We start from the raw sequence: 24189 nt of genomic DNA, 5'->3' as shown, positions 1-24189 counted from the left end.
TCACCCCATGCCAAAGGTAGGCTTTTGAAAGCTCCAGGAAATTATACAAATACTCCAAATGAAATCAGGTGAGCTAAAGGCTTACAGTTGGGGTTCTTTCCAAGAAACCCAGTGTTTGGCTTCATTTTTAAAGAAGCCCATTCACGATCCTTAACGGTCTCAGTATTCACCCATTTGAAAGTGGATGAAACAAGGAGGAAGTCCTCGGTGCCTGACTCCCAAGAGTGAAAAATTTATGGTGCTGGTCCTGAAAACCAGCCAGCCTGTCACTCAGGTTCCTCAAAGCCAGGCAGGTGGCATTTTATTCTTGGGCCTTTGGGCAGACAGGATTAGTCAAGGAGAGCATTTGCACAGCGCACAGTACCGGGAAGTCGTTAATTGCTTGTATGGACCAACGTCGCCGGGCAGAGCGAGGAGACATCTGTGCGTGAAAACGTTACACCCAGGAGGAGGGAAGAAAAACACCAAGAAAATTAAAAGGGAAAAATATAGAATAAAATGAAAGCTTCCCACACATCTGATGGATTAAAAGGTACCACAATTTACTGCAAAATCGGGTTTGAACGACTAAAAATCTAAACCTCAGCAGAGCAATATTTGTATTCCCTCACCTCCCTCCCGACCCATTGCTCTCCCAACCCAGCTTCAGTGTCATCGTTCTTCAGTTCGAAACACATCTCAAGATATAAGGAGGCTGAGGTCAATGTTGGTGTACTCTAGGGAGGATCGCAGGGCAAGTCGAGAAATGGGTGGAGGGTCTCCCCTCCCCATCAAGAGCACATGTATGTGCGAGAAGATTCTCATTCCTATAAAGGAAGAAGTTCTTTGGTAGACTTGACACCCAACTGTTTCTGGTGTGTGGTTTGGTGGGCATTGGGGAAAGTGGAAGCCTTGACCTCAGGGCTGCAGGGCTATTTTCAGAGTGATGGGTAAGCAAGTGTGCATGAGAAATGGAGGGAAAGAGGGAGCAAGGCTGAAGAGCTGCCCTCCTGAGGGCACTGGCTAACAACACGAGCATCAGTGTGAAACTGGGGCCGAAAAGCACTGTTTATGGAAATCAGAAATTATTCTATTAACTTCAAGACAGCCTCAGTTATTTACATTAGAGCTATTTTAGCGACATAAACTGAAGCACGGGTGCAAAATTTTAGGAATGTTTATAGGCCAAGGCCTAATGTTTATCACAAGTTCTGGGTCTTCTGATTTGTCCTAGGAATAAACAATATTTCATCAACTATTAATAGTTGGTCCAGTTACCAAATGAATGCTAGCATCTCTCCAGCTTTCTAACTTCCTATAAAATTTGATAGTTGGTTTTCATTGTTGTTGTTTTTTTAGGTCTCTCACATTTTTAAGGATTTAGCAACGAACCTTGGAATTCCATCCGGAGAACATTTGGGTGAATATAATAATATGACCTAAGTAGGGCAGGTTAAAAATACATAAAAACAAGACAAACAAACGGTAAAATCCCCAATGGTTCCATAAAGCGTCTTATAATCTCCAAAACACTCTATAATTCCTTCACTGCTATACTTTAATGCAGTTATATTCTTTTCCTTGACTCTTACTCATTTAACGATCTCAAGGGTAGAGATCTGAAAGAGAATAAAAATATGTAGGGGAAAAACTGGGGCTGAAAATAAAGACTTAAGCACAGAGAAATGTGGCAATCTGGAATCATTTTGAGAACAAAAGTAATAAAAGTGGTATTATTTGACATGTCAAACTAGATACCTAAGGATAAGAAAATACTCCTTGAGGGATAAAACTATATCGACCTCTAAGAGGAAGGAAGATGGCCTCTGTAAGGTATCATGGCTGTGTTTCATTTCCCTGTGCCTCAAGTAATGGGATGGACATGAACAGGTTCAAGGAGAGATGAATTTATTTCAGATTCGTCACAAAATGACTCACTTGTTTAACTTCTTATGAGGTTGAACCACATGAAACTTTTTGAGATTAAAAATGGTCAAGTATCGGGGCACCTGGGTAGCTCAGATAGTTAGGCAACTGCCTTCGGGTCAGGTCATGATCCCAGGGTCCTGGGATCGAGCCCCATATCGGACTCCCTGCTTGGTGGGGAGCCTGCCTCTCCCTCTCCCTCTACTGTTCCCCCTGCCCGTGGTATCTGTCAAATAAATAAATAAAATCTTAAAAAATAAATAAATAAATAAATAAGGTATCAGTAATTTCATAGGATTTCACCTAATAACTACTATATGTCACCCACTGAGATGTGCTTCCCTCCCAAGAGCTTCTACGGTTCTTAGAATGTTCTATTTCTTGGCCTGTGTGACTGTTAATTGACTGAATTATATACTTATGATTTGTGAACTTTTCTGTACGTATATTACACAGAAATACAAACGTTTCATATAAAATTACAAGTGTCTGCCCCCATTTTATATGGCCAGTCTCTGAAATAAAACTTAAAGATCACTTACTATATGAGGTCATCTTAGGGACTATAATAGCCTGTTTTCTGTGGAGAAGCTGTGTATTGGGAGCCATCCGAAAGTGAAGTATCACATCCTTCCCCTCCTCCCCAGCAGATCCTGTCTGATAAAAGGTCATTATCTATGTGCCTTTGGTCCCTCTTTATGATTATGGCATTTATGGTAAAAGAAGCCAGACTGTGAAAAACATGTACGTAAGTAAGGCTTTACAAATGCTTTTGCGTTAGGAGAGGTCCCATCGTGGAACTGGAGTTACTGTGACTAGGCACGGCCTTTCTGCACTGTCAGAGTCAAAATGCTAGTCCACCTATTTTCCCAATCCAAACCCAAGCAGGAGTAACACATGACATGACTCAGAGGGGGATTCAGAACTGTCTCTTTGACTAAAAGATCTCCTCAGCCTGGCCCTGATGCTAAAGAAAATGCCCCCATCTACCCAACCATGAGTTTGTTTGACTGTTATGTCAATAAAATGCCTACTAGCTTGCTTAGAGGGGAAGAAAACCTAAAAATTTTGAATGTAAAGGACTTGGGAAGATAACAGGGGCCAGAGGGGCACAGTTCTGTCAGAGAGGTGAAGAAGAGGACTACAGAAAGGCAACAATCACTGTCCCCATCCAGCAGAGTGGTCTTGTCCAAGGCTGGTCCTGTCTCAAGCGTCAGTCCCTGCTGCTCATTTCAGTCACACACCAGCCCTAAGACTAGACAAAGGCAGAGGTGTCCAACCACCAGCGTGAACCAAGGCTAGACACCGCACTGTCATCGAGGTGCAGACACCTCTAATGCCTGCTGGAAACTGGGTTCTTATTTAAAATAATTCAATTTTTTAAAAAACACATTTCAGTGATAGTCAATCCATCATTTCTCAATTAGTTCGGGACAGCAACAAAGAATTCCTAAGGACTGAGCTGGTTAACAGCTTGGTGGTAGCTGTGTTTAAAACATCATGTCAGTTAAAAGGCAGTTTAAACCAGCCTCTCAATCTGACAACACAGAAAGAGTTCTTAGAAGCACTCCTACACTCTGCCAACATTCTCTACAGTGTCGTCACCAAAGGCTTCTGACAGCTTAATATAGCTACGTTAGGGACGAGGAGTTCCTGGAGAACCCAGGAACACAAGGACAGGCTCAGGTGATTTTCACATAAACTTTCCCATTCAGATGGGCACTTCGGTGTAGACTTAGTAAAAGCATAAGACCCCTCAGAGATCAACTTGAAAACTTCTCACCGCTATGACGTTCTAAATATATCGAGATCCCAAGCCTTCAGAAGCATCCCTTAATTTGTTGACAAACATCAGAACACCAAGGAAGATCTGCAGCTAAATTATCCTACCTGAAACAGTGGGAATTACCTTAACAAGTTGGAGGTAACAAGGATAGGGTTAAATGGGGAGTGACGAATATGGATTATAAGAACCACCCCATCTCTCCACACACACAATTCACAGTAGTTAAAACCAACTGGAAGGAACAAAGCAAAGGTCCTTCTTGAACAAACTAATTTTGAAAGTTAAAGACTACAGGGGGATTACTAACCTGGCTGCTTTGCACAGCAGGCAGGGAGACAAAGGACAAGAACCCAGAAGGAATAAGAATCGAAGGCCATGGCTCTGCTGCTTACCCGCTCCTTATAGTAGAAGGAGCTGATGGAGACTTGCTCCTTCTCACTGCGAGTGGGGCTCCCGCTGTACAAACGAAGGTTCCCAGGGGCCTCCGTGCGGATCTTCATGGGAGCAATCAAGCCAGTATGATAAGCAGACAAGGCTGACAGAGACCTGTGGTTGAAAACACAGAATTATCCATACTGGCTACAGTCCTTCCATATTTCCAAGTAGTGTTACTCTTAAGCATGTGATGAAACCAAGAGAAAAAAAAGATAGGTAAAATGGGAAAAAAAGGAAACAAAAAAAGAACAAAATGAACTTATGAAACAGAAAAACGCTTTGTCTGCAAAAGCAGAGAATACTTCTGACTGTATACATAGAAAACTCAAAGGAATCTGCAAACTAGTAGAGCTAATAAGTGAATTTAAATAGGAGGCCAATCTATAAAAATCTACTTATTTCTATATATTAGAAACAAACATTTGGAAATAAACATTTAAAAAATTTCATTTACAATAGCATCAAGTACCTAGAAACAAATTTAATTTTAAAATGTGCATTGAAAATACAAAATATTGCTGAGAAATTAAAGAAGACTCAAAACAATAGATATATACCATGTTAGTGGATTGGAAGATTCCATATTATTGTCAAGGTGTCCATTTTCTCCAAACTGATCTACAGAGTCAACACATTTCCAATCAAAATATGAATAGGCTTTTTTTTCTTTGTAGAAACCAATAGGCCATTTCATATTTTTACAAGAATGCAAAAGACCTAGAGTAGCCAACATAATCCTGTAGAATAATAAAGTTGGAGGACACACCCTAGCAGATTTGAAGACCTACTATATAAAAGCTACATTAAGAGTATAGTGTTGGCATACAGAGAAACCAATAGATGAAAGGGAAACAAAACAAAACAAAACAGACTCCAGAAATAGACCCACAAACATAGGGTCAATTGATTTTCAACAATGTATCAATGCAATTTTTTTTAAAGATTTTATTTACTTGAGAGAAAGAGAGCGTAAGTGAGGGGAGGGACAGAGGGAGAGGGAGAAGCAGACTCCCCACGAAGCAGGGAGCCCAACGCAGGGCTTGATCCGAGGACCCCGGGATCATGACCCGAGCCGAAGGCAGACGCTTAACAGACTGAGCCCCCGGCGTCCCAATGCAATTTTTTTAAATCAATGCAAATTCAATGAGAAAAGTCAAATTTTTTCCATAAATGGTGCTGGAACAATTATGTATCTCTATTGAAAAAAGTGAACTTTGGCCCCTATCTCACATCATACACAAAAATTAATTTGAGATTGACTACAGGCCTTAAATAAGGAATCTAAAACTATAAATTTTTAAAAGAAAATGGAAGAATATTTTTGTGACCTTAGGTAGGCTAAGATTTTTTTCCTAGAACACAAAGACACTAACCATTAAATTTTTTAAAGTGACAGGTTGGACTTTATCAAAATTAAAAACTTCTGTTTATCAAAAATCATTAGGGAAGGAGAAAGACAAGCAACAGATTAAGAGAAAATCGATACATACTTCAAGCAAAGGATTTACAACCAGAACAAAAAACAACCACAAATAAATAATAAGGAACACAGTCCTAAAGAAATGGGCAAAATACTTGAACAGGCATATCACAAAAGAAGATACCCAAATGGTCAATGAGCACACAAAAGCTGCCCAACTCACTAGTCATCACCAGGATGAGATACCACATACCCACCACAATGGCTAAAGTTGAAAAGACTGAAAACACCAAATTTTGGAGAGAATGTGGAGCAACCAGAACTCTGAAACATTGCTGGTAAGATGGCACAACCACTGGGGACAGACTTTTTGGCAATACTAAAAACAAAAATCATACATACACCTATCCTAGGACCCAAGGATTCTAGTCCTTGGATAGAGAAATTAATATACATGAAAACAAAAAAAAGACCTGAATGTGTAGATCTACTCATAATAGCCCCAAACTGCCCAAATAACCCTGAAGAGGAGAATGATAAACAAACTGTATTATTTCATATAGTGGAACCACTGACATATACAACTATATGGATCCATTTCAAAAACATTAAGTTGGGGGCGCCTGGGTGGCTCAGTCGGTTAAGCATCTGCCTTTGGCTCAGATCATGATCTCAGGGTCCTGGGATCCAGCCCCACGCCAGGCTCCTTGTTCTGCGGGAAGCCTGCTTCTCCCTCTCCCTCTCCATCTGCCCTGCCCCCCACTCATTCTCTCTTTCTCAAATAAAATCCAAAAACCAAAACATTAAGTTGAACAAAATAAGTAAGACACAAAATAGCACACGCTGCATGATGTTCTATTTAGATGAAGCTCAAGCACAGGCAAAACTAAAACTACAATGATGGAAGTCACAAGACTGGTTTCCTCTGGGTGAAAGGACAGGGAACCTTTGCTCTGTATCTTGGTCTGGGTGCTGGTCATCAAGGTATACACTTCAGATTCGTGTACTGTAAATTATACCTCAATAAAATGCTGTTCTGATCCAAAGCCCAGATACACATATTCTTGTTTCCCTTTGAGAGTAGGTGATTGTTTTTTAGTACAATCTTTCAAATAAAGAACCCAAAGTAGCATATGGGGTCTCTGACGCTTAACTCCCCAGTCCTGTTGGCCAAGGTCTCATCTGCCTAGGTTACTGCAGAGATTGGCAGACTCTCAGGACAGCAGTAGCTTCAATCTCCTTTCTTTCCTGTAAATATGCTGATTATATTACATCCAGCACACCCAGGTGTTTGCAGTGGGAGGGCTTCTGTGTTATCCTGGTTGCCCCATTGCAGAACCAGAAGTCTATCATATATAACTGATAACATTTAAGCTTAAAAAACCAGTGGTATGGGGGAGGTTGTGCATGTGTGGGCTCAGGGATGTATGCTAGAACTCTCCGGACTTTCCACTCAATTTTGCTATACGCTTAAAACTGTTGTAAAACATAAAGTTGATTAATGAAGAAAAAAACCTTTACTATATGACCCAGCAATTCCGCTCCTACATATATATACCTGAGAAAAATGAAAATCTAGGCCCTCACAAAAACTTACAAATGCTCATAGCAGCATCATTCATAATAGCCAAAAAGTGGAAATAACCCAAACATCTACTGACTGATGAATAAATAAAGAAAATGTGGCATATACATATGATAGAATATTATCTGGCAATTAAAAGAAAGGAAGTTCTGACACATGCTACGTGTATGAGCATTGAAAACATCACACTAAGCGAAAGAAGCCAGTCACAAAGGACCACATAACTATATGATTCTATTTATATAAAATGCCCAGAATAGGCGAATTTATGTGCAGCCATCACTATCGTCAATTCTAGAACATTTTTAATGACCCCCCAAAGAAATTGCATCACCCAGCTGTCAACACTCCGAAGTCCCCCATTCCTCCAGGGCTGGGTAAACACTATCTACTTTCTGTCTGTATCTGTGAATATACAACAAGCCATTGAATTATTTTAAATGGGTCAACTATATACTATGTGACTTATATCTCAATAAAACAGTAAAAACATAAAAAACAAAAACAAGAACAAAAAATACAACCAGGAGTAATAATAGGAAACACAGAGCAATGTGCCAGGCATGGTTCCAAATGCTTCTCAGGGATTAACACATTTAATCTTCCCAGCAACTGAAGGAGGTAGGTGCCACTATCATCCCCAAGTTATTGTTGAGGAAACTCAGTAACTTGCCTAAGGTCACAGAACAGCAGGGCCAAGATGGGGACCCCATGGCTTGGCTCCAAAGTCCACATTCCCATTTGTTACTTTAGATTGCCTCTTAAAAACAGAACAAAACAAATAAACCAAAAAACCCACACACAGAAAAATAATGGAGACCAGACAGAAAGTGTATTAAATTGCTAACAGTGACTCGCCAAGGAAAAGGAAAGCTTTCAAATTTTAATTTAAAACTTCCATATTGTGAGTTTTTCCAACCACTTAATGTCATTTTTAAAAATTTAACATGTTTCGGTAATGTTAGAAGTGGTATATTAGTGTTGTGGACCTGCAGATGATCTTGTTACTTTTTTATTTTTATTTAATGTTCAAATAATACTTTAGCAATAGGGGAAAAGCACACTAAAAAAGAATTTGCCTTGTTTTGACAACAGCTTTTATCAAAGTCCTTCTTCTGGTGGTTTGGTAGTAACCAGATCTCCCAAATCTCAGCTTAGTGGCAATTTCGTGAACCTAATCTTTCATGAATAAATCTTAAGAGTGGGGGGCGCCTGGGTGGCTGAGTCGTTAAGCGTCTGCCTTCGGCTCAGGTCATGATCCTGGGGTTCTGGGATCGAGCCCCACGTTGGGCTCCCTGCTCAGAAGGAAGCCTGCTTCTCCCTCTCCCACTCCCCCTGCTTGTGTTCCTGCTCTTGCTCTCTCTCTCTCTGTCAAATAAATAAAACCTTTAAAAAAAAAAATCTTAGAGTGGGTATTTACTGAAGAACTAAAACCACTTGTCCAAAGACAAACTCAGTGCTCATTCCCAGATGTCTGCCCACTTATGGCCCCATGAATGCAGCTAACATCTGCATCTCCCAGGCTCACCTTGGAGTAGGTTCTGTCGGAGACACTGCTCGATGCATCGTCATCGGCCTTGTGAAATACACCAGATACCCTGACAAAGGAGACACACATGTGCACATCAGGGTCAATGAGCTGCACGTGGGAAATCCTAAGGAAGCCCTGGTCAGTCCTGGCTGTGGCCATATGTAACAAGGACAAAGGTCAGAATCTCTAGGATCCAGGAGAGATGGGATGTGTGTGGTGTGGAAAAAATCTTTTCAGGTACTTTATATTTCTTTGCTAGGGGACCCGTCCTGTGTTGAGAATCAGGGATCTGAATTAGACTCAAATTCATGGTCACCAGAATGAAAAGAATTAAAACTATAATTTTGTTGAACATTCCCAGGATATGTCCACAGAAGCCAATTCAGCATCAGACCACTTAACACTACAGCAGTCTTTTGAGTTCCCAGGAAACAAAAATAAATGAAAATTTCCTGATTTTTCTGAGATTTCTTTACAGACTACAGGACATTCTGGGCTTTTTGCTCTCAAAATCTAGAATCTGAGAACCAAAAAAGAGACCAACCTGCTCCGCAGAACCTGGCCCCCGAGGTTCTAGGGAAGGGAATATTGGCATCCTGGTATGACCCATAGGCAGTGGTCACTCGGGCAAACGTTGGTAAGGGCGGAGTGACAGAGTTTGGGAGTGCAAAGGGGTTGCTGGAAGTGCTGTCTTCTTGGTTCTGAAATTTAAAAGTTAACAGACTAAAAACCACAAGCTGTCTTAAAGCTGACTTACAAAATAAGGACACATTAGTTTGGGGAGGAAGAAACGAAACAAAACATCAAAGCATAGGTTGGTACAAGAATCCCACCACGAAAGACTCAAGGCAGGAGACGAGCTGGCGCAGGCAGGGCTCCAAACAACTCTGGTTTCGTTTCACTTTTTGCAGGGAAGTGTCTTTCAGGATCTAGAAAAGGCACGAAACACAGTCAAGAATAGCAACATTCCTTCTCCTGATTCACTTTTCTTCTTCAAAGCAGTGGGAAGTCGTGAAGATGCAGGGAGGCTGGAGCTGTGTCTGAGGCTTCGGCATCCTACTTTCCACCTGACTCTAGAGGCTCACAGAGCATATTCGAGAAGCCCTCTCCTTAGCCAGGGCAGGCACACAAAGCTTAAGAGAACACATTTCTTTCTGGTGAATTCTACTCCTTTCCTCTCCTTCTAGCTGAACCCCCACCCCCTCATGAAAATTTCAGTATCCTAGAAGTAATACCCAATACAGGCCAGGGGGAACAGATTTCACTTCGGTGGAAATTACAATATATCTTTTTTTTTTCTTTTCGCTTCTTTAAAAATATAAATCCTAACATTTTAAGGCACATGCTATAGACATAAACTGACATACACATACTGAAGACAGGTGTGTAAACTGGGCCTGCGTGGTCCAACATGGACCTATTTTAATCCTATCATTTTAATAACAATAGGAACATCTATCTTTTCTGCATGTGCAAATGAGACAATGAAATATTCAAATTCCAAGTCCAAAGTCATTACCCACATGCAGCTACACAGGCATGTGAAATGAGGTAGTCTGAATAGAGATGTGCTGGGGTGCTGGGGTGCCTGGGTGGCTCAGTGGGTTAAGCGTCTGCCTTCGGCTGGAGTCATGATCTCGGGGGTCCTGGGACTAAGCCCAGCTTCAGGCTACCTGCTCAACAGGGAGTCTGCTTCTTCCTCTCCCTCTGCCCTACCCCCCTGTTTGTTCTCTCTCTCTCAAATAAATAAAATCTTAAAAAAAAAATAAAAAAAGGAAAGGGCCAGCCTCAGTTGTTAGGCGTGCTGAATTGAACTGTGCTGTAAGTGTAAAATTCATACCGAGTGTTGAAGACTTAGTACAAAAAAGAGAATGCAAACTCTTGCAATAATTTTTATATGGACTACATGCTGAGATGAGAATGCTTCGCATATACTGGAGTACGTAGAAATATTACTGAAATTAATTTACCTGCTACTTTCAATTTTTTTTTTTAGTGTGGCTACTAGAAAATTTTAAATTACGTGTAGCCTGCATTATATTTTTATCAGGCAGCACCGAATTAGACCTTTAAAGATACTTCCTAATCCTATCATTTTTAATCCTATCATTTTAATAACAATAGGAACATCTATCTTTTCTGCATGTGCAAATAAGACAATGAAATATTCAAATTCCAAGTACAGACAAACAAAAAAACAGACTCCCAACTATAGAGAACAGATGGTTACCAGAGGGCAGGTGGGTGGGAGGATGGGTGAAACAGGTGATGGGGATTAAGGAGTGCGCTTGTCGTGATGAGCACTGAGTAATGTATAGAATTGCTGAATCACTATATTGTACACCTGAAACTAATTTAATATAACACTACATATTATACTTGGATGAAAAATAAAAATTTCCAAGCACAAAATGCACCCATACTACAAAATCAGAGTAGCATTTGAGAGATCCTTACACCACTTGAAAATTTTCTTGGTTACATATCTTCCCCCAGGAAGATGGGTCAAGTGTATATGATACAAACTAGGCAAAGGGTGTGTAGTATTTGGGTCATCTTGGTTTGTCAGGACATTTCAGTTACTTCACTCATGACGCTGCTCAAACTGAAAAAGGTGTATCATACCCAGCTCGTGGGGCTTTTTTAATGGAGATTCTGCCTGATTAGCTCTGATTAGAACTGCCAGAGCAAGTTTCTGAGGCTGCAGGAGCAAGGACCAGATGCCAGGCTATCCCACCTCCATTCAGGCACCGCCATCCCTTCAGATACCTCACCTGGGCGGCCAGCCAGCCTCACCTGAGGATGACACCACCTCTTTTCTTGGAATGGATTTTTTTTTTTTATTGCCTTACATTTTGTTTTTGTTTTTAAGTAGGCTCCATGCCCAGCATGGGGCCCAATGCAGGGCTTGAACTCACGACCCTGAGATCAAGACCTGAGCTGAGATCAAGAGTTGGATGCTTAACTGAGCCACTCAGGCGCCCCTTGTTTTCTGATGATAAAATATCTTTTAGCTTCAGAATACATCTTGCCGGGCGCCTGGGTGGCTCAGTTGGTTAAGCGACTGCCTTCGGCTCAGGTCATGATCCTGGAATCCCAGGATCAAGTCCCGCATCGGGCTCCCTGCTCAGCAGGGAGTCTGCTTCTCCCTCTGACCCTCCCCCCTCTCATGTGCTCTCTCTCTCTCATTCCTCTCTCAAATAAATAAAATCTTAAAAAAAAAAAAAGAATGGGGCGCCTGGGTGGCTCAGTCGTTAAGCGTCTGCCTTCGGCTCAGGTCATGATCCCAGCGTCCTGGGATCAAGTCCCACATTGGGCTCCCTGCTCAGCAGGAAGCCTGCTTCTCCCTTGCCCATTCCCCCTGCTTGTGTTCCTGCTCTCGCTATCTCTGTCTCTGTCAAATAAATAAATAAAATCTTAAAAAAAAAAAAAAAGAATACACCTCGCCTACTGTTTCCAGATAAATGAAAATGTACTGCAGGGTTCTTAACCAGGGATTAATGCATAGCTTTAACGACATCTATAAGCAGATTATATACAATTATAGAACTACAACTATATTTCTAAATTATATACAACATTTGTGCAAATTTCTCTGGGGAAGGGTCCATTGTTTTTGTTGGATGTTCAAAGGGGGTCCATGATCTAAAAAGGTTAAGAACCACTGCTCTGATGTTTTCTATACACAATGAAGTTAACACCGAAGCACATACATACAGATGACTTTCAAATCTTATCTACCAGAGTTTTCATTCAACTTTACCACTCAGCTTAGATGCTGATGCCTGTGAACAGACGTCTCCTCTTACAACACTAAGGGGAATGTGTGAACACAGACCCCTACCTTTAGCAGCTTCGCTTTCATCGTGGATGTGATGGTTGTGGGGTTGATAAACTGGAAGGAAGGGGCAGCGTTGTTGGGGTACTGCGCAGGGAACTTCACCAGCATCTTGACACGGTGACCACTGCAGTGCACGGACACCGTGCAGCTCCTGTCCGCCGCGTCCATCTGCAGACGACAAAGGGACAACTGCTCGCGAGATGAGCCATCGGGCATCTCCAGACGCAAATGAATTTAAACAAGCTAACTGCAAGCTCTAGGCTCCTGGGACCTGGGCAAAGGGAGACTCTCCAGAGACGAATTTGGAAGATTTAGACAACTCGTGTTTAAGACAGATTTTTAATTTTAGCACTGATTTAATAAGTTCAAAGTATTTTGACTTAAAAAAGCTTCAGCCTGAAGCTGTGAGGTAGAACTGAAACTTGCTATATTTATTTTGAGATGAGAAAATAAAGCAGGAAGAAATTGAAATACCGGACTCGAGTTAAAAAGCACTCCTGGGAAAATCCATGGAGACAGAAAGCGGATTAGTGGGTGCCAGGGGCGGGGGCTCGGGCAATGGGACGTGACTGCTAATAGGATTTTTTAGGAATGATGAAATGATGAACATGCTCTGGAATTAGGGGTGATGGTGGCACAGCTCCGTGACTATACTATGAACCACCAAATTGTACACTTTAGAAGGGTAAATTTTATGGTAAATGAATTTTATCTCAATACTTTTAAAAAAGCACTCCTGGAAAAGGAATCAACATCTCCTTCTGAAACTAGAATCACTTGGCTGTCCACACTGTTCTCAACTGTTCTCAACAAAGGGTTATGATCTGAATTGATACAGGTAACCAATTAATCAAAGAATCCTTTCTCTCTCGATTTCTCGTGCTGCCAACCAGAGAAGGCAGCTGGAGTAGAGCGAAAAAAGGCACACACGTGGGAAATCTGGAGACAGATTCAAATAGTATCTCTCAGTCGTTAAGCGTCTGCCTTCAGCTCGGGTCGTGGTCCCAGGGTCCTGGGATCGAGCCCCTCATCGGGCTCCCTGCTCCGCGGGAGGCCTGCTTCTCCCTCTCCTGCTCCCCCGCTTGTGTTCCCTCTCTCACTCTCTGTCAAATAAATAAATAAAATCTTAAAAAAATAATAAAAATAAAAATAAAACAAGCCAAAGGAGGGGCATCTGGATGGCTCAATTGGTTTAAGCATCTGATTCTTGATTTCAGCTCAGGTCATGAGCTCTGGGTTGTGAGATTGGAGCCCTGCGTTGGGTTACATGCTGGCGTGGAGCCTGCTTGGGATTCTCTCTGTTCCTCTGCCCCCCTCCTCCCAAAAAGGCCAAAGGAGATAATTATGCACATATCCATACCTACTGTTAGTTGAATCTGGGCAAAAAAGAAATCAAGCTTCAAAATTCCTTCACAGACTCAATTCTCTGAAGGAAAGCATTTCAATACCTCCCCAAAAGGAAGAGAGTAAACCTTTCCATGTGTTAAATGAACAAAGAGGTTTGGTGACCTTCTTACTATGAATCTAAGTCATTAAGGAAATGACCAGCTTTAAAGGGAGACAGTACAGCAGAGTCCAAAGAACCTGGTGTGTGTGTGTGGGGGCGGGGGTGGTCAGGAGGTTTGGCTTCTAAATTCAGCTCTGCCACTAACCACACCAGTAACCTCTGCCAAATCACTAAGCCTTCCTGGCTCTAAGTAACTTCACACATGGTAAAATGAGGTGTTGGAGCAGCTAAGAGGATTTCAAGACACATGAGCATCAGTTTATTCCTTGGTTCATCTTACGAGAAAATACTATGGTGAGACTATAATTTGCATTTGTAGAACATCTATTTCTCTAGAAAACCTAGAAAATAAAAAAGCAAGCAGACAGATTCACTTGTTGGTGCAGCAAAGCTCTTTGCTAGCTGAGATCAGAGCTGAAAGAGTCCCCTCGCCCACCGACCGCCATCCGCAAGCAGGGGAACGAGGCCGTAAACTAGCGAGCACCTCCACGTTGACGTTCCGGATCTGCACGTTGATCAGCGAGAACTCTTGCTGCAGAGTCTGAGGCAGCCCTGGCTGCTCCGATTTATTCTCTTCCAGGATACTGCTCGGGGGGTCTTCCTTTAAGACTAGCAGGAGAGAGAGGTTCTTCAGTTGTTGGAAAACCCTTTTGAAAATGGGTCCGAGAGCCGTTCTAGGGTATCTGCCGTAACTCTGAGATGCACAGAGGGGCACTTCCCCTGAAACACCCGTTTGACCGATTACCTTCTTCCTCCCCGTGGCTCAAGTTGTGCTGGTGATCTGTATCTTGAGAGTGAAGGGTCTTCTCTGGTTCCGGCAGAAGAGAAATGCTCTCAATGAACTCATCGACACCATCTAATATGTCGTTTGCACAAAGCTGCAACAAAGGGTAGAAGATCTAGGTCTACAGATGTCAGTGGAAATGATCATCATGTCTGGTTAGGGTTCTGACTTAAAAATGGGAATCACAAAGGCTAAAGATGTCGGCCAAAAACCGATATAATCAGAATAGGTTTTACCCTCCACCAAATCTCCCTGATTAAATACACAGGAGAACAGACTTTTAGCTACCCTGGAAATTTTTCATCCTGTTCATAGTTTGTGCAAGCCTCAGAAAACATTAAATTCCAAGCCTTTATGGAGTTGCTCAGCTAACCCAACAGCAAAAATGAACAAATGGTACTTTCTGGAAAAAATATATTTGAAAGGCAGTAAGGTGATGATACTTAACCAAAATGCTAAGCGTGACTTCATACTGAGCAGTGTTGCAAAATTTTTTTTAAGACTGACTGATTTTTAAGTTATCTCTACACCCAACGTGGGGCTCGTGAATCTCAGGATCATGGGACTGAGGCCCACACTGGGCTCGCTACTCAGCCATGAGTTTGCTTGTCCCTCTCCTTCGCCCTCTGCTCTTCCCCACCCCCCCGATCTAATTAATTAATTAATTAATTTAAAAAATCTTAAAAAGAGAGAGAGAGAATTGCATGCTCTCGTTCCCAGGTTTTGGCACAAAAAAAAAAAGAAAAAAAGGAGCTGCATGCTCTACCAACTGAGCCAGCCAGGCACCCTGCAGGGTTGAAAATTTTACGCAGCATTTTCTATCTACCCTCTACAGAGCACAGGCCACGGCAGTTCATACCAGGTACCAACCACTGTGGTTCATATAAGAAACAGGTATCATTATGGGGCAAAAATTGAAAAGGGCTTCATAGGACAGGTGCCGCTGATGGATGTAAAGGGCTCTGAACACTGCAGACCCTAAGGTTAGACGTCCTAGTTCATTTAGAAGAAGAGAAGAAATGAAGCCCAGAGGCCATTTGCTCAGTCGGCTACCCACACTCTCATACTGGGACATGAGAAAAGGCAGTCAGAGGCTTTTCACGCTTAAAAGTACCCAACACGGGAACTGGCTCTTGAAGGTCTCAAAGCCTCCGTGTGTCCTACACAAGCCACTCGGCCAACCAGCAAGTATTAGTAAATGTCTCTCACGTATCCTCTAACTCCCACAAGTACTAAACTTTGTATTTTTTTTTAAGTTTCTAGCGTACCCAGTTACACTCCTCCACAACAGCACTGAATACATACCCTCTGCATCTGGGAATCCACTCGCCACATTCTCAAGGTCTGATCCCGTGACCACGTAACCAGTTGGTAGTCCTTGGACCCTAGAAATCACCAAATAATAATCCTGGAATTTTTTTTTTTTTAAGATTTTATTTAGGGGCGCCTGGGTGGCTCAGTTGGTTAAGTGACTGCCTTCGGCTCAGGTCATGATCCTGGAGTCCTGGGATGGAGTCCCGCATCGGGCTCCCTGCTCAGCGGGGAGCCTGCTTCTCCCTCTGACCCTCCCCCCTCTCGTGCTTTCTCTCTCTCATTCTCTCTCTCAAATAAATAAATAAAATCTTTAAAAAAAAAAAAAAAAAGATTTTATTTATTTGACAGAGAGAGACACAGCAAGAGAGGGAACACAAGCAGGGGGAGTGGGAGAGGGAGAAGCAGGCTCCCCACTGAGCAGGGAGCCCGACGTGGGGCTTGATCCCAGGACTCTGGGATCATGACCTGAGCCGAAGGCAGACGCTTAACGACTGAGCCACCCAGGCGCCCCTGGAATTTTTTTTTTTTTAATTCAACATCAGTTTTGCTACAGGTTGCAATGGGGTGAGATTCCTTCATCCATCCATTCAACAAATACTTGTTGACCATCTCCTAGACATCAGGCACTGCTCTAGGTACTAGGACAAGCATGAATACTACAGTCTCTGTCTTTATAGATCTCACAATCCAGTGGTGGCAACAGACAAATAGATAAATACAAAATAAAATGTCTGGTAGTGACAGTGTTATTAAACAACAACAACAAAAAAAACAAAAAACAACAACACCCAGGACTAGAGAACTGATGGCGGAGCTATCTTTAGACAGACCTCCCTGAGGAAGTCGGATTTGAGCAGAAACTTAAATGAAGTGAAATAATATCTGGCAGCTCAGCAGGTGAAGAGGGATGCTGGGATTTAACGTCACATTGAACTTTCGCCTCCACAAATGTTCCTCCTTTTATATGCTCCAGAGGAGCTGAGCATGAATATGATTTTTGTGAAACGAATTGCTTTAAATGCATAACGGTACCTTGCCGTTTAAAAGAATTTTTTGGTAAAGAGATGCATCTCTTTATAAAATGGATAATCCATCGGGGCGCCTGGGTGGCTCAGTCGTTAAGCGTCTGCCTTCGGCTCAGGTCATGATCCCAGGGTCCTGGGATCGAGCCCTGCATCGGGCTCCCTGCTCGGCGGGGGGCCTGCTTCTCCCTCTCCCGCTCCCCCTGCTTGTGTTCCTGCTCTTGCTATCTCTCTCTCTGTCGAATAAATAAATAAAATCTTTAAAAAAAAAAAGGATAATCAATCTTGATTGAGTGTTCTTAATTGACTGAGTTATATTTCCATATATCAGGTCTGGTCAGAGGGAAACTATTCTAAAATCATTGAGGGAGCTTTATGAAAGGATCAGGGCATTTCTGAGTAATTAGGTCATATCGAGAATCTCCTTTATGGCCATCCTTAGAGAGCAAAGAATTTAAAAGAGTTTAGAATTGAATTTCATCCAATTCTTTCATTTTACAGATGGGAAAATGGAGGCAGCAGAGCACATGATGTGTCCAAGCTAAAAGGGTGGGTGAGGGACAGAAGTTCCTTCTCTGCGTCCCTGCCCCCAGTTGGGCCTTCGCTCCTCAGGGTGCTGCTGTATGCTTGCGCGTGCCCGGCAGGACACAAGTCTTCTGACCGGCTGCCTGCCAGCAGTGCCCTGGACTCTACAGACTCAGGTTCACATCAGCAATCGTCTGCATTCACATCTGGCTTCTTTTCACGTCCCTGACTGTGGAGAAAAGTTACCCCTAATTCCATTCTAATCCCAACCCCTCCACCAGTGCCTTCACCCCCATTCCAAGGGCCCTTGCTTTCCCACGTACCGCCTCTCTTGCACCCTCTCCTTGCCCTCAGACAGAGAGGGCAGCAGCTCTAAGATCAACTTAGTCTGCTCCTTGCCTGTGAAGGCGACTTCATCCACAAAACCAGTTCCTGCTGCCTCTGTTCCTGTTGCCTTACGATCCGGCTTCTATCCTCAATCTGCTTCTGGAACTCGTCTCTTAATGATCACATAGCTTCCTATTTGTACCACTAAGTGCTTTCCTCTTACTCTGCACCTTGATCCTTCAGCAACATCTGAAACCAGTGACTGGAGCTTCCTTCATGAAGCATCCCCTTCCCTTGGCCACGACATCCCAATTCTCTTGCTAGCACTCTAAGAGCTCCGGCACCGCAGTGAAAACCCAAGTCAAAGCTTGAGGTGATCCAGTAAAAACTGACTAAGAAGCCATGGAAGTAAAATAAAATGGAGCAGCAGTGGTTGAAAAAGAAGTAAAATACAAGAATACGTGCAGGAGGATTACATTTACAAAAGGTCCAACAAGCGAGCTGAAACTATTTCGAGGGATGCATAAACGGTGGCAAAACTATAAAAATAACAACAGAAATCACTCTCATAATTATTAGGACAACGTTTCCTTCTAGGGAAGGAAAAGGACTGTGATCTGGGGCTCAAGCAATGTTCCCTTTCTAGCCCGTGGTGGTAGTTACATAGATTTTCACTTCAAAATTTGTAAGATTGTACAGGTTTTACGCAATTTTCTAGACAGATGATACACTTTACAATAAAAAGAATTGGAAGAAACACCTGTAACTTGCACTCAAAATCTCACTACTGACTAGATGGCCCCCATGTACACCATTCAGCCTGCCAGCTCACAGATGACACAGGTAACTGAAAACGGGTTGCCAAAAACTTTGTTTCAAGCCAGAACTATAGGCCAACCTCTCCCTGCTAGACTATGAGGAAACAACTTCATCTGTTTACTATGGCAAAATGCAAGAAAGGAAGTTGAAAGTCAAAGTCATGCATGCAAATTGATGGGATAAAGACCAAGCAGCCTCACGTTCCTAGAAGCAGGGATATTCGGGAAATATAGATGAGAAAATTAAGAGGATGATCAAAAGAGTCCCTTCAAAAACTATCCTGGAAGAAAGGCTTGCGAAGGTCACAAATAAGCCGGAATAAGATGAGTGCTATAATCCTAGATCTACCCGAGACCTTTCCTGGGACCCTGGACAGGTCACACCACTCCACTGCCTGGCTTTCCTTCCATAATATGGAAAGACCAAGAAATATACTTCTGTTCTGTAAAACCTTTAGAGATCGTGACAATAAGATCTCAGGAAAAGAGAGGCTGCAACTAAGTTTGCGTGGTGAGCTGGTGGAGCAGCCGAGGGCTTCTGACTCCATTACACTTGACCCTGCATTAGTGAGGGCTGGCTAGCTGAAGCTGCAACAACAAACAATCCCCAAATCTCAGAGGATTAAGCAAGGACATCTTGCTCAAGGGCACAGCTCCAGCTGGAGTTTTGCCAGTTGCGGTGGCAGAAGCAAAGAGAGCGTGTAATTGTACAATGGCCGCTAATGCTTCAACCCAGAAGAGATCGTATCACTCTGTTCATGTCTCATGACCAAAGCAAGACATGCGGTCAAACCCATCTTCAAGGAGGTGGGAGGTAAAAGACCACTGTGCGTTATGAAGGGAACTAGGCATACGTGGTGGGAGGCGGTGCTAATGATGACCTCAGGTCTCCTTCCTCCCCAGAGTGGCAAGGAGAAAACGCCAGGCTTCTGAGGACTGTGACCCCAGAGTTTTTCAGCCCTAGAGATGATCCAACAGAAAGTCTATCCATCTCTTACAGATCTCTTTCATGCAGGTGAGAGATGATACTGAACTTAAGAGAAGAGGCAGGAGCTTGGGAGACAAGCCACAGACACACACCCCTTTACCCGTCTACAGTGGGTAGGTGGCGGTCTCCCTGACTCTCCCATTCCTCAAGCCCAGAGCTGAGGGGTCTGCGTCCTCCGCACTGGACCACATGGTCAACCTTACTGGAGCTTCTGTGGAACATGGCTCAGAAGGAAATCAGGCTCCCGCTCACTCACCCTCCTTCTGTCTCCTCCACTGGAACTCCAGCACCACGTCATCGTGCCCCACAAACGTGTGAACTGGGGTGTTCAAGTCAAAGACATTCCACAAGAGGAGACTATTTTCCCTCCGCAGCTGGGGGACCATCACAGTCACCAGTCCGTTGCTGAAAGGCTACGGCAGGAAAGGGAAAAGCAGGTGGTTATTCCAGGGAGAGTCAGCTGAATCTTGAATTACCAAAGTTGGAATGCTTTCCTAACTAACATAAATGAGATGATGGAAGGCCCCAACCCATCTGGGGAAATGTTTTCCAAATACCATAAGTTAACCATCACATCTACTTTTCTTTTGCATTTATTCCCTTTTTCTGTGCATGGAAGGGACCAAAGCGAGTAAAAAATAAAGCTAAGCCAAATACTTGGAGAACTTTAAATTCTAAAATAAGCAAATGGCTCTGAACAGAACACACTGTTTCACATCCAGAACGAGTATGCAAGACACACTGGGGAAAACCCCAGAGCAGCGAGCAGAGTTCTTGCCATGTGGAAATGCACCAGAAGCACAGCATCTACACGAAGCATCGCCTTCCCACGGCCCCCAGAACTACAGCTATTCAGAGGGAAACCCTCCAGTTTCAGGACTGACACGTTTTACTTATCGACACCTAATCTGCTAGGTAGCTAAGGGGGCCCATTTGGTAGATAATCAGACTCTGTTCTGGAAGGAATAAACCACAGTCACCTAAAAGCACATTTATCTTCACTTTCCCTCCTGGCAGCACTCCTGGACCTCGCTGTTTATTTTTTAAAGTAAACATATTAATCCAGAGAAGTATTCTAATTCATAAGAACAATGTCTGATTTCTTGACAAGCGCTCCCAGATGCAAAAGCCATTTAATACCTAAATTATCTTCTATGTTCCACAGCGCCTCAGGGTGACAGCCTAATGCATAAAGGCAGCTTTATTCATCCCTGTACTCCCTTTCAAGCTGACACTGAAGAAAATATATTATCTCTGATCAGAAGCTATCAATGTGACAATGGGAAAACTGCTGAAAGACTAATAGCCTATCCCCTCTATCTGTAGCATTTTATGGTTTCTAAAGCACTTTCACATACCATTTTTCAAAAGGAAAGACATATTGTGCGTGTGCTAAATGCCACCGAACAGCATACTTTAAAATGGTAAATTTTATCACAATAATAAAAAGGAAGGCCTGGTAAAAATTATATTCATATGCTACAGAGGAGGAAAGTATTGTTCAAGAGCATCCAGCAGCTTGCCCAAGGCCACACAAATATTAAATGGCTCACTGCAAATATGGAAACAATCAAGTGCCCATCAATGGATGAACAGATAAAGAAGATGTATCTTACGCCACACACACACCACACACACACACACACACAATGGAATATTATTCAGCCACAAGAAGAAGGAAATCCCGTCATGTGCCACAACATGGGTGGGGTTGAAGGCATTATGCTAAGTGAAATAAGTGTACATCTTGAACTTATACAATGTTACACGTCAATTACTTCTCAGTAAATCTTGGGGAAAAATTCAAAGGCACGGACGGACCCAAAACCCAGGTCTTCTGAATCTAAAGCCAGATTTCTTTCCACCACGATCTACTGACCACAAGCCCCACAACCCTCTGGCGCCACCTCTCCCCCTTCCCCTGCCATTAGTGACCACCTGCATGCGCCCCGGCCTCCCAGTCTATGGTCAGCAACTCTCCCACAGATTCTTCCCCAACATTCCAAGAGCAAGTTTTTAAATACATACCAGCTTTTATGCCATCATGACCACCTTTGCCCCACCCCTCAGCCAAGAGAGAAAGAGAAAACTGCCTCACAAAGAAAATAAGAGAAAAGGGCCCTTGGCCCCCATGTCTGGAACACTAAGGTGAAGCTCCCCAGCAGGAGGTGGGGTGTCCCACTCACAGTGTATCTGGCCTTCCAGACAGGCACCTGGCAAGGGAGAATACTGAGGTATTTCCGAGGCTGGCGGTAATCCCAGAACTGGAAGAAAGAAAACAGGATAATATGTGAAATAAATGCCATTAAAAAACTCTGTAATTGAAATAAGCGCTGAAATAAGTGGTCCCTTCACTCTCTGTCCTCAGTGTGTTCCCGGCAGCCCTCCTAGCCAGGGGAGAGGGGCAGACACACAAAACCTTTCCCATATATCAACATTATAGGAGAATTTCCCAACCTCACCAGGACCAGCCCTCAGGGCAGATCAGGGTCAGCCCATTAAACGGGCCTGCAGGTGAAAGGTCAGAGTGACAAGCTTTCACCCTGTGTCACTTTTACATCATGCAGGGCAAAGTAACGACTAAAGACAGCCGATGTGCTGACTACTTACTGCATTCCAGACAGAGTTGAGAGCTTTAGGTTTTTTTATCCCATTTAATCTTTGCGACAACCAAATAATGGGTGTCATTCAGTTCCTTCTCAAAAGTAGAAGCTAAATTACTAAACAATCTAACTTGCCCAAGGTCACACAGGAAAGAGGTGGCTGTTTGGCCACCAATGCACTCACGTACACACTCACCCGCTCCGCCACTGACCGTGCGGAACGTGAGGCTCCAGAATGCAGAGTGAGCCCAACACACTCTGCCTTAGAGACGCCTGTGCTTTCAAGGAAGAGACACGACTATACTTAGAGCCTGAGCATTTGTCATGAAGCAGAAAATGGTAGAACACCAAAGGCAGGAGGCCCAAGACTGAAACTCTGAACTATTCCAGTATTAAGAAATTATTTTCAAAAATAGATGACAGTTTGGCAGTTTCTTAAGAAGTTAAACATGCATATACCATTGACCCAGTGATCCCAACTCCTATTTGTCCTGGAAAACTGGAAAGTTCCGTTCACAGGAAAATCTATACGTGAATGTTTATAGCAGCTCTATTCACAATCATCAAAAAGTGCTGACAGCCCAATCAACGTTCTTCAACAGGTCAACAGATAATAAACTGTAGCATATTCATACGGTGGATTACTATTCGCCAACTAAAAGTATATCATCTATCGATTCTTAAAACACCTTGGATGAATCTTGAAGGTGCTATCCTGAGTGAAAGAAGCCAACTCAGAAAGTTACATCCTGAATCATTCCATTTAAATGACCTTCTCGGGGCGCCTGGGTGGCTCAGACGGTTAAGCGTCTGCCTTCGGCTCAGGTCATGATCCCGGGGTCCTGGGATTGAGCCCCACACTGGGCTCCTTGCTTGGCGGGGAGCCTGCTTCTCCCTCTGCCTCTGCCTGCCGCTCCCCCTGCTTGTACTCTCTAATAAAAAAAATTTAAAAATCTCAAAAAAAAAATAAATGACCTCAAAACTACAGTGATGGAGAACATATTAGTGGCTGCTAAAAGTTGGGGGTTGGAGGAGGGTGTGACTATAAAGGGATCACATGAGGTAATTCTTGTTTCTTCTGACAACTCTCTTTTTGCCAAATTCAGACTCTATATTCAAAATAATAAAATTGTTAAGATGTGTTTTCTTTTTTTTTTAAGATTTTATTTATTTGACAGAGAGAGAGACAGCGAGAGAGGGAACACAAGCAGGAGGAGCGGGAGAGGGAGAAGCAGGCTTCCTGCAGAGCAGGGAGCCCAATGAGGGGCTCGATCCCAGGACCCTGGGATCATGACCTGAGCCGAAGGCAGATGCCTAACGACTGAGCCACCCAGGCGCCCCTAAGATGTGTTTTCCATCTAAACTTCTTCTGGGTTTCCCTCGATGGCTACAGGGAAAACTATAACTTGCTCCCTCAACTTACAAAAGAAGGGAAACTAGAAATCACGAGGTCGGCTTGGCACTCTCCAGACTTTTAATTAGATCAACACTTTGTGAATGTCTTCCTGTTATCAAGTCTACCAATGTGAAAAACTAGCAAATAAAAAAGTTCAACCTGGGCGCCTGGGTGGCTCAGTTGGTTAAGCGACTGCCTTCGGCTCAGGTCATGATCCTGGAGTCTCGGGATCGAGTCCCACATCAGGCTCCCTGCTCAACAGGGAGTCTGCTTCTCCCTCTGACCCTCCTCCCTCTCATGCTCTCTGTCTCTCATTGTCTCTCTCACAAATAAATAAAAAATCTTAAAAAAAAAAAAAAAAAAAAGTTCAACCTCCCTAAGTTAATTACATACAGGTAAACT

The 24189-nt window shown here is 43.2% G+C and overlaps 1 protein-coding gene across 4 annotated transcripts in view; it reads right to left on the bottom strand.

Annotated features, from left to right (window-relative positions):
- WDR59 (WD repeat domain 59) overlaps positions 1-24189 on the bottom strand; it is an 83604-nt gene that overhangs the window by 20433 nt on the left and 38982 nt on the right. For 3 of the 4 annotated variants that reach the window (XM_036088095.2, XM_036088099.2, XM_036088094.2), the window contains 11 exons: positions 21975-22052; positions 20045-20201; positions 16100-16179; positions 14756-14888; positions 14495-14619; positions 12507-12671; positions 9496-9591; positions 9207-9363; positions 8660-8729; positions 4084-4237; positions 365-421 (listed from right to left, as the gene is read on the bottom strand). In XM_036088095.2, the coding sequence (XP_035943988.1) occupies positions 365-421; positions 4084-4237; positions 8660-8729; positions 9207-9363; positions 9496-9591; positions 12507-12671; positions 14495-14619; positions 14756-14888; positions 16100-16179; positions 20045-20201; positions 21975-22052 (1272 nt within the window). The remainder of the gene's footprint in view (positions 1-364; positions 422-4083; positions 4238-8659; positions 8730-9206; positions 9364-9495; positions 9592-12506; positions 12672-14494; positions 14620-14755; positions 14889-16099; positions 16180-20044; positions 20202-21974; positions 22053-24189) is intronic. The other variant, XM_078063095.1, reaches the window with a different exon arrangement.

The sequence above is a fragment of the Halichoerus grypus genome, chromosome 15 (genome assembly GCF_964656455.1).
Source record: "Halichoerus grypus chromosome 15, mHalGry1.hap1.1, whole genome shotgun sequence".
NCBI classification, from domain to species: domain Eukaryota; kingdom Metazoa; phylum Chordata; class Mammalia; order Carnivora; family Phocidae; genus Halichoerus; species Halichoerus grypus.
The sequence above is the reverse complement of the archived record's forward strand: the minus strand, read 5'-3'. Positions and strand labels throughout refer to the sequence as shown.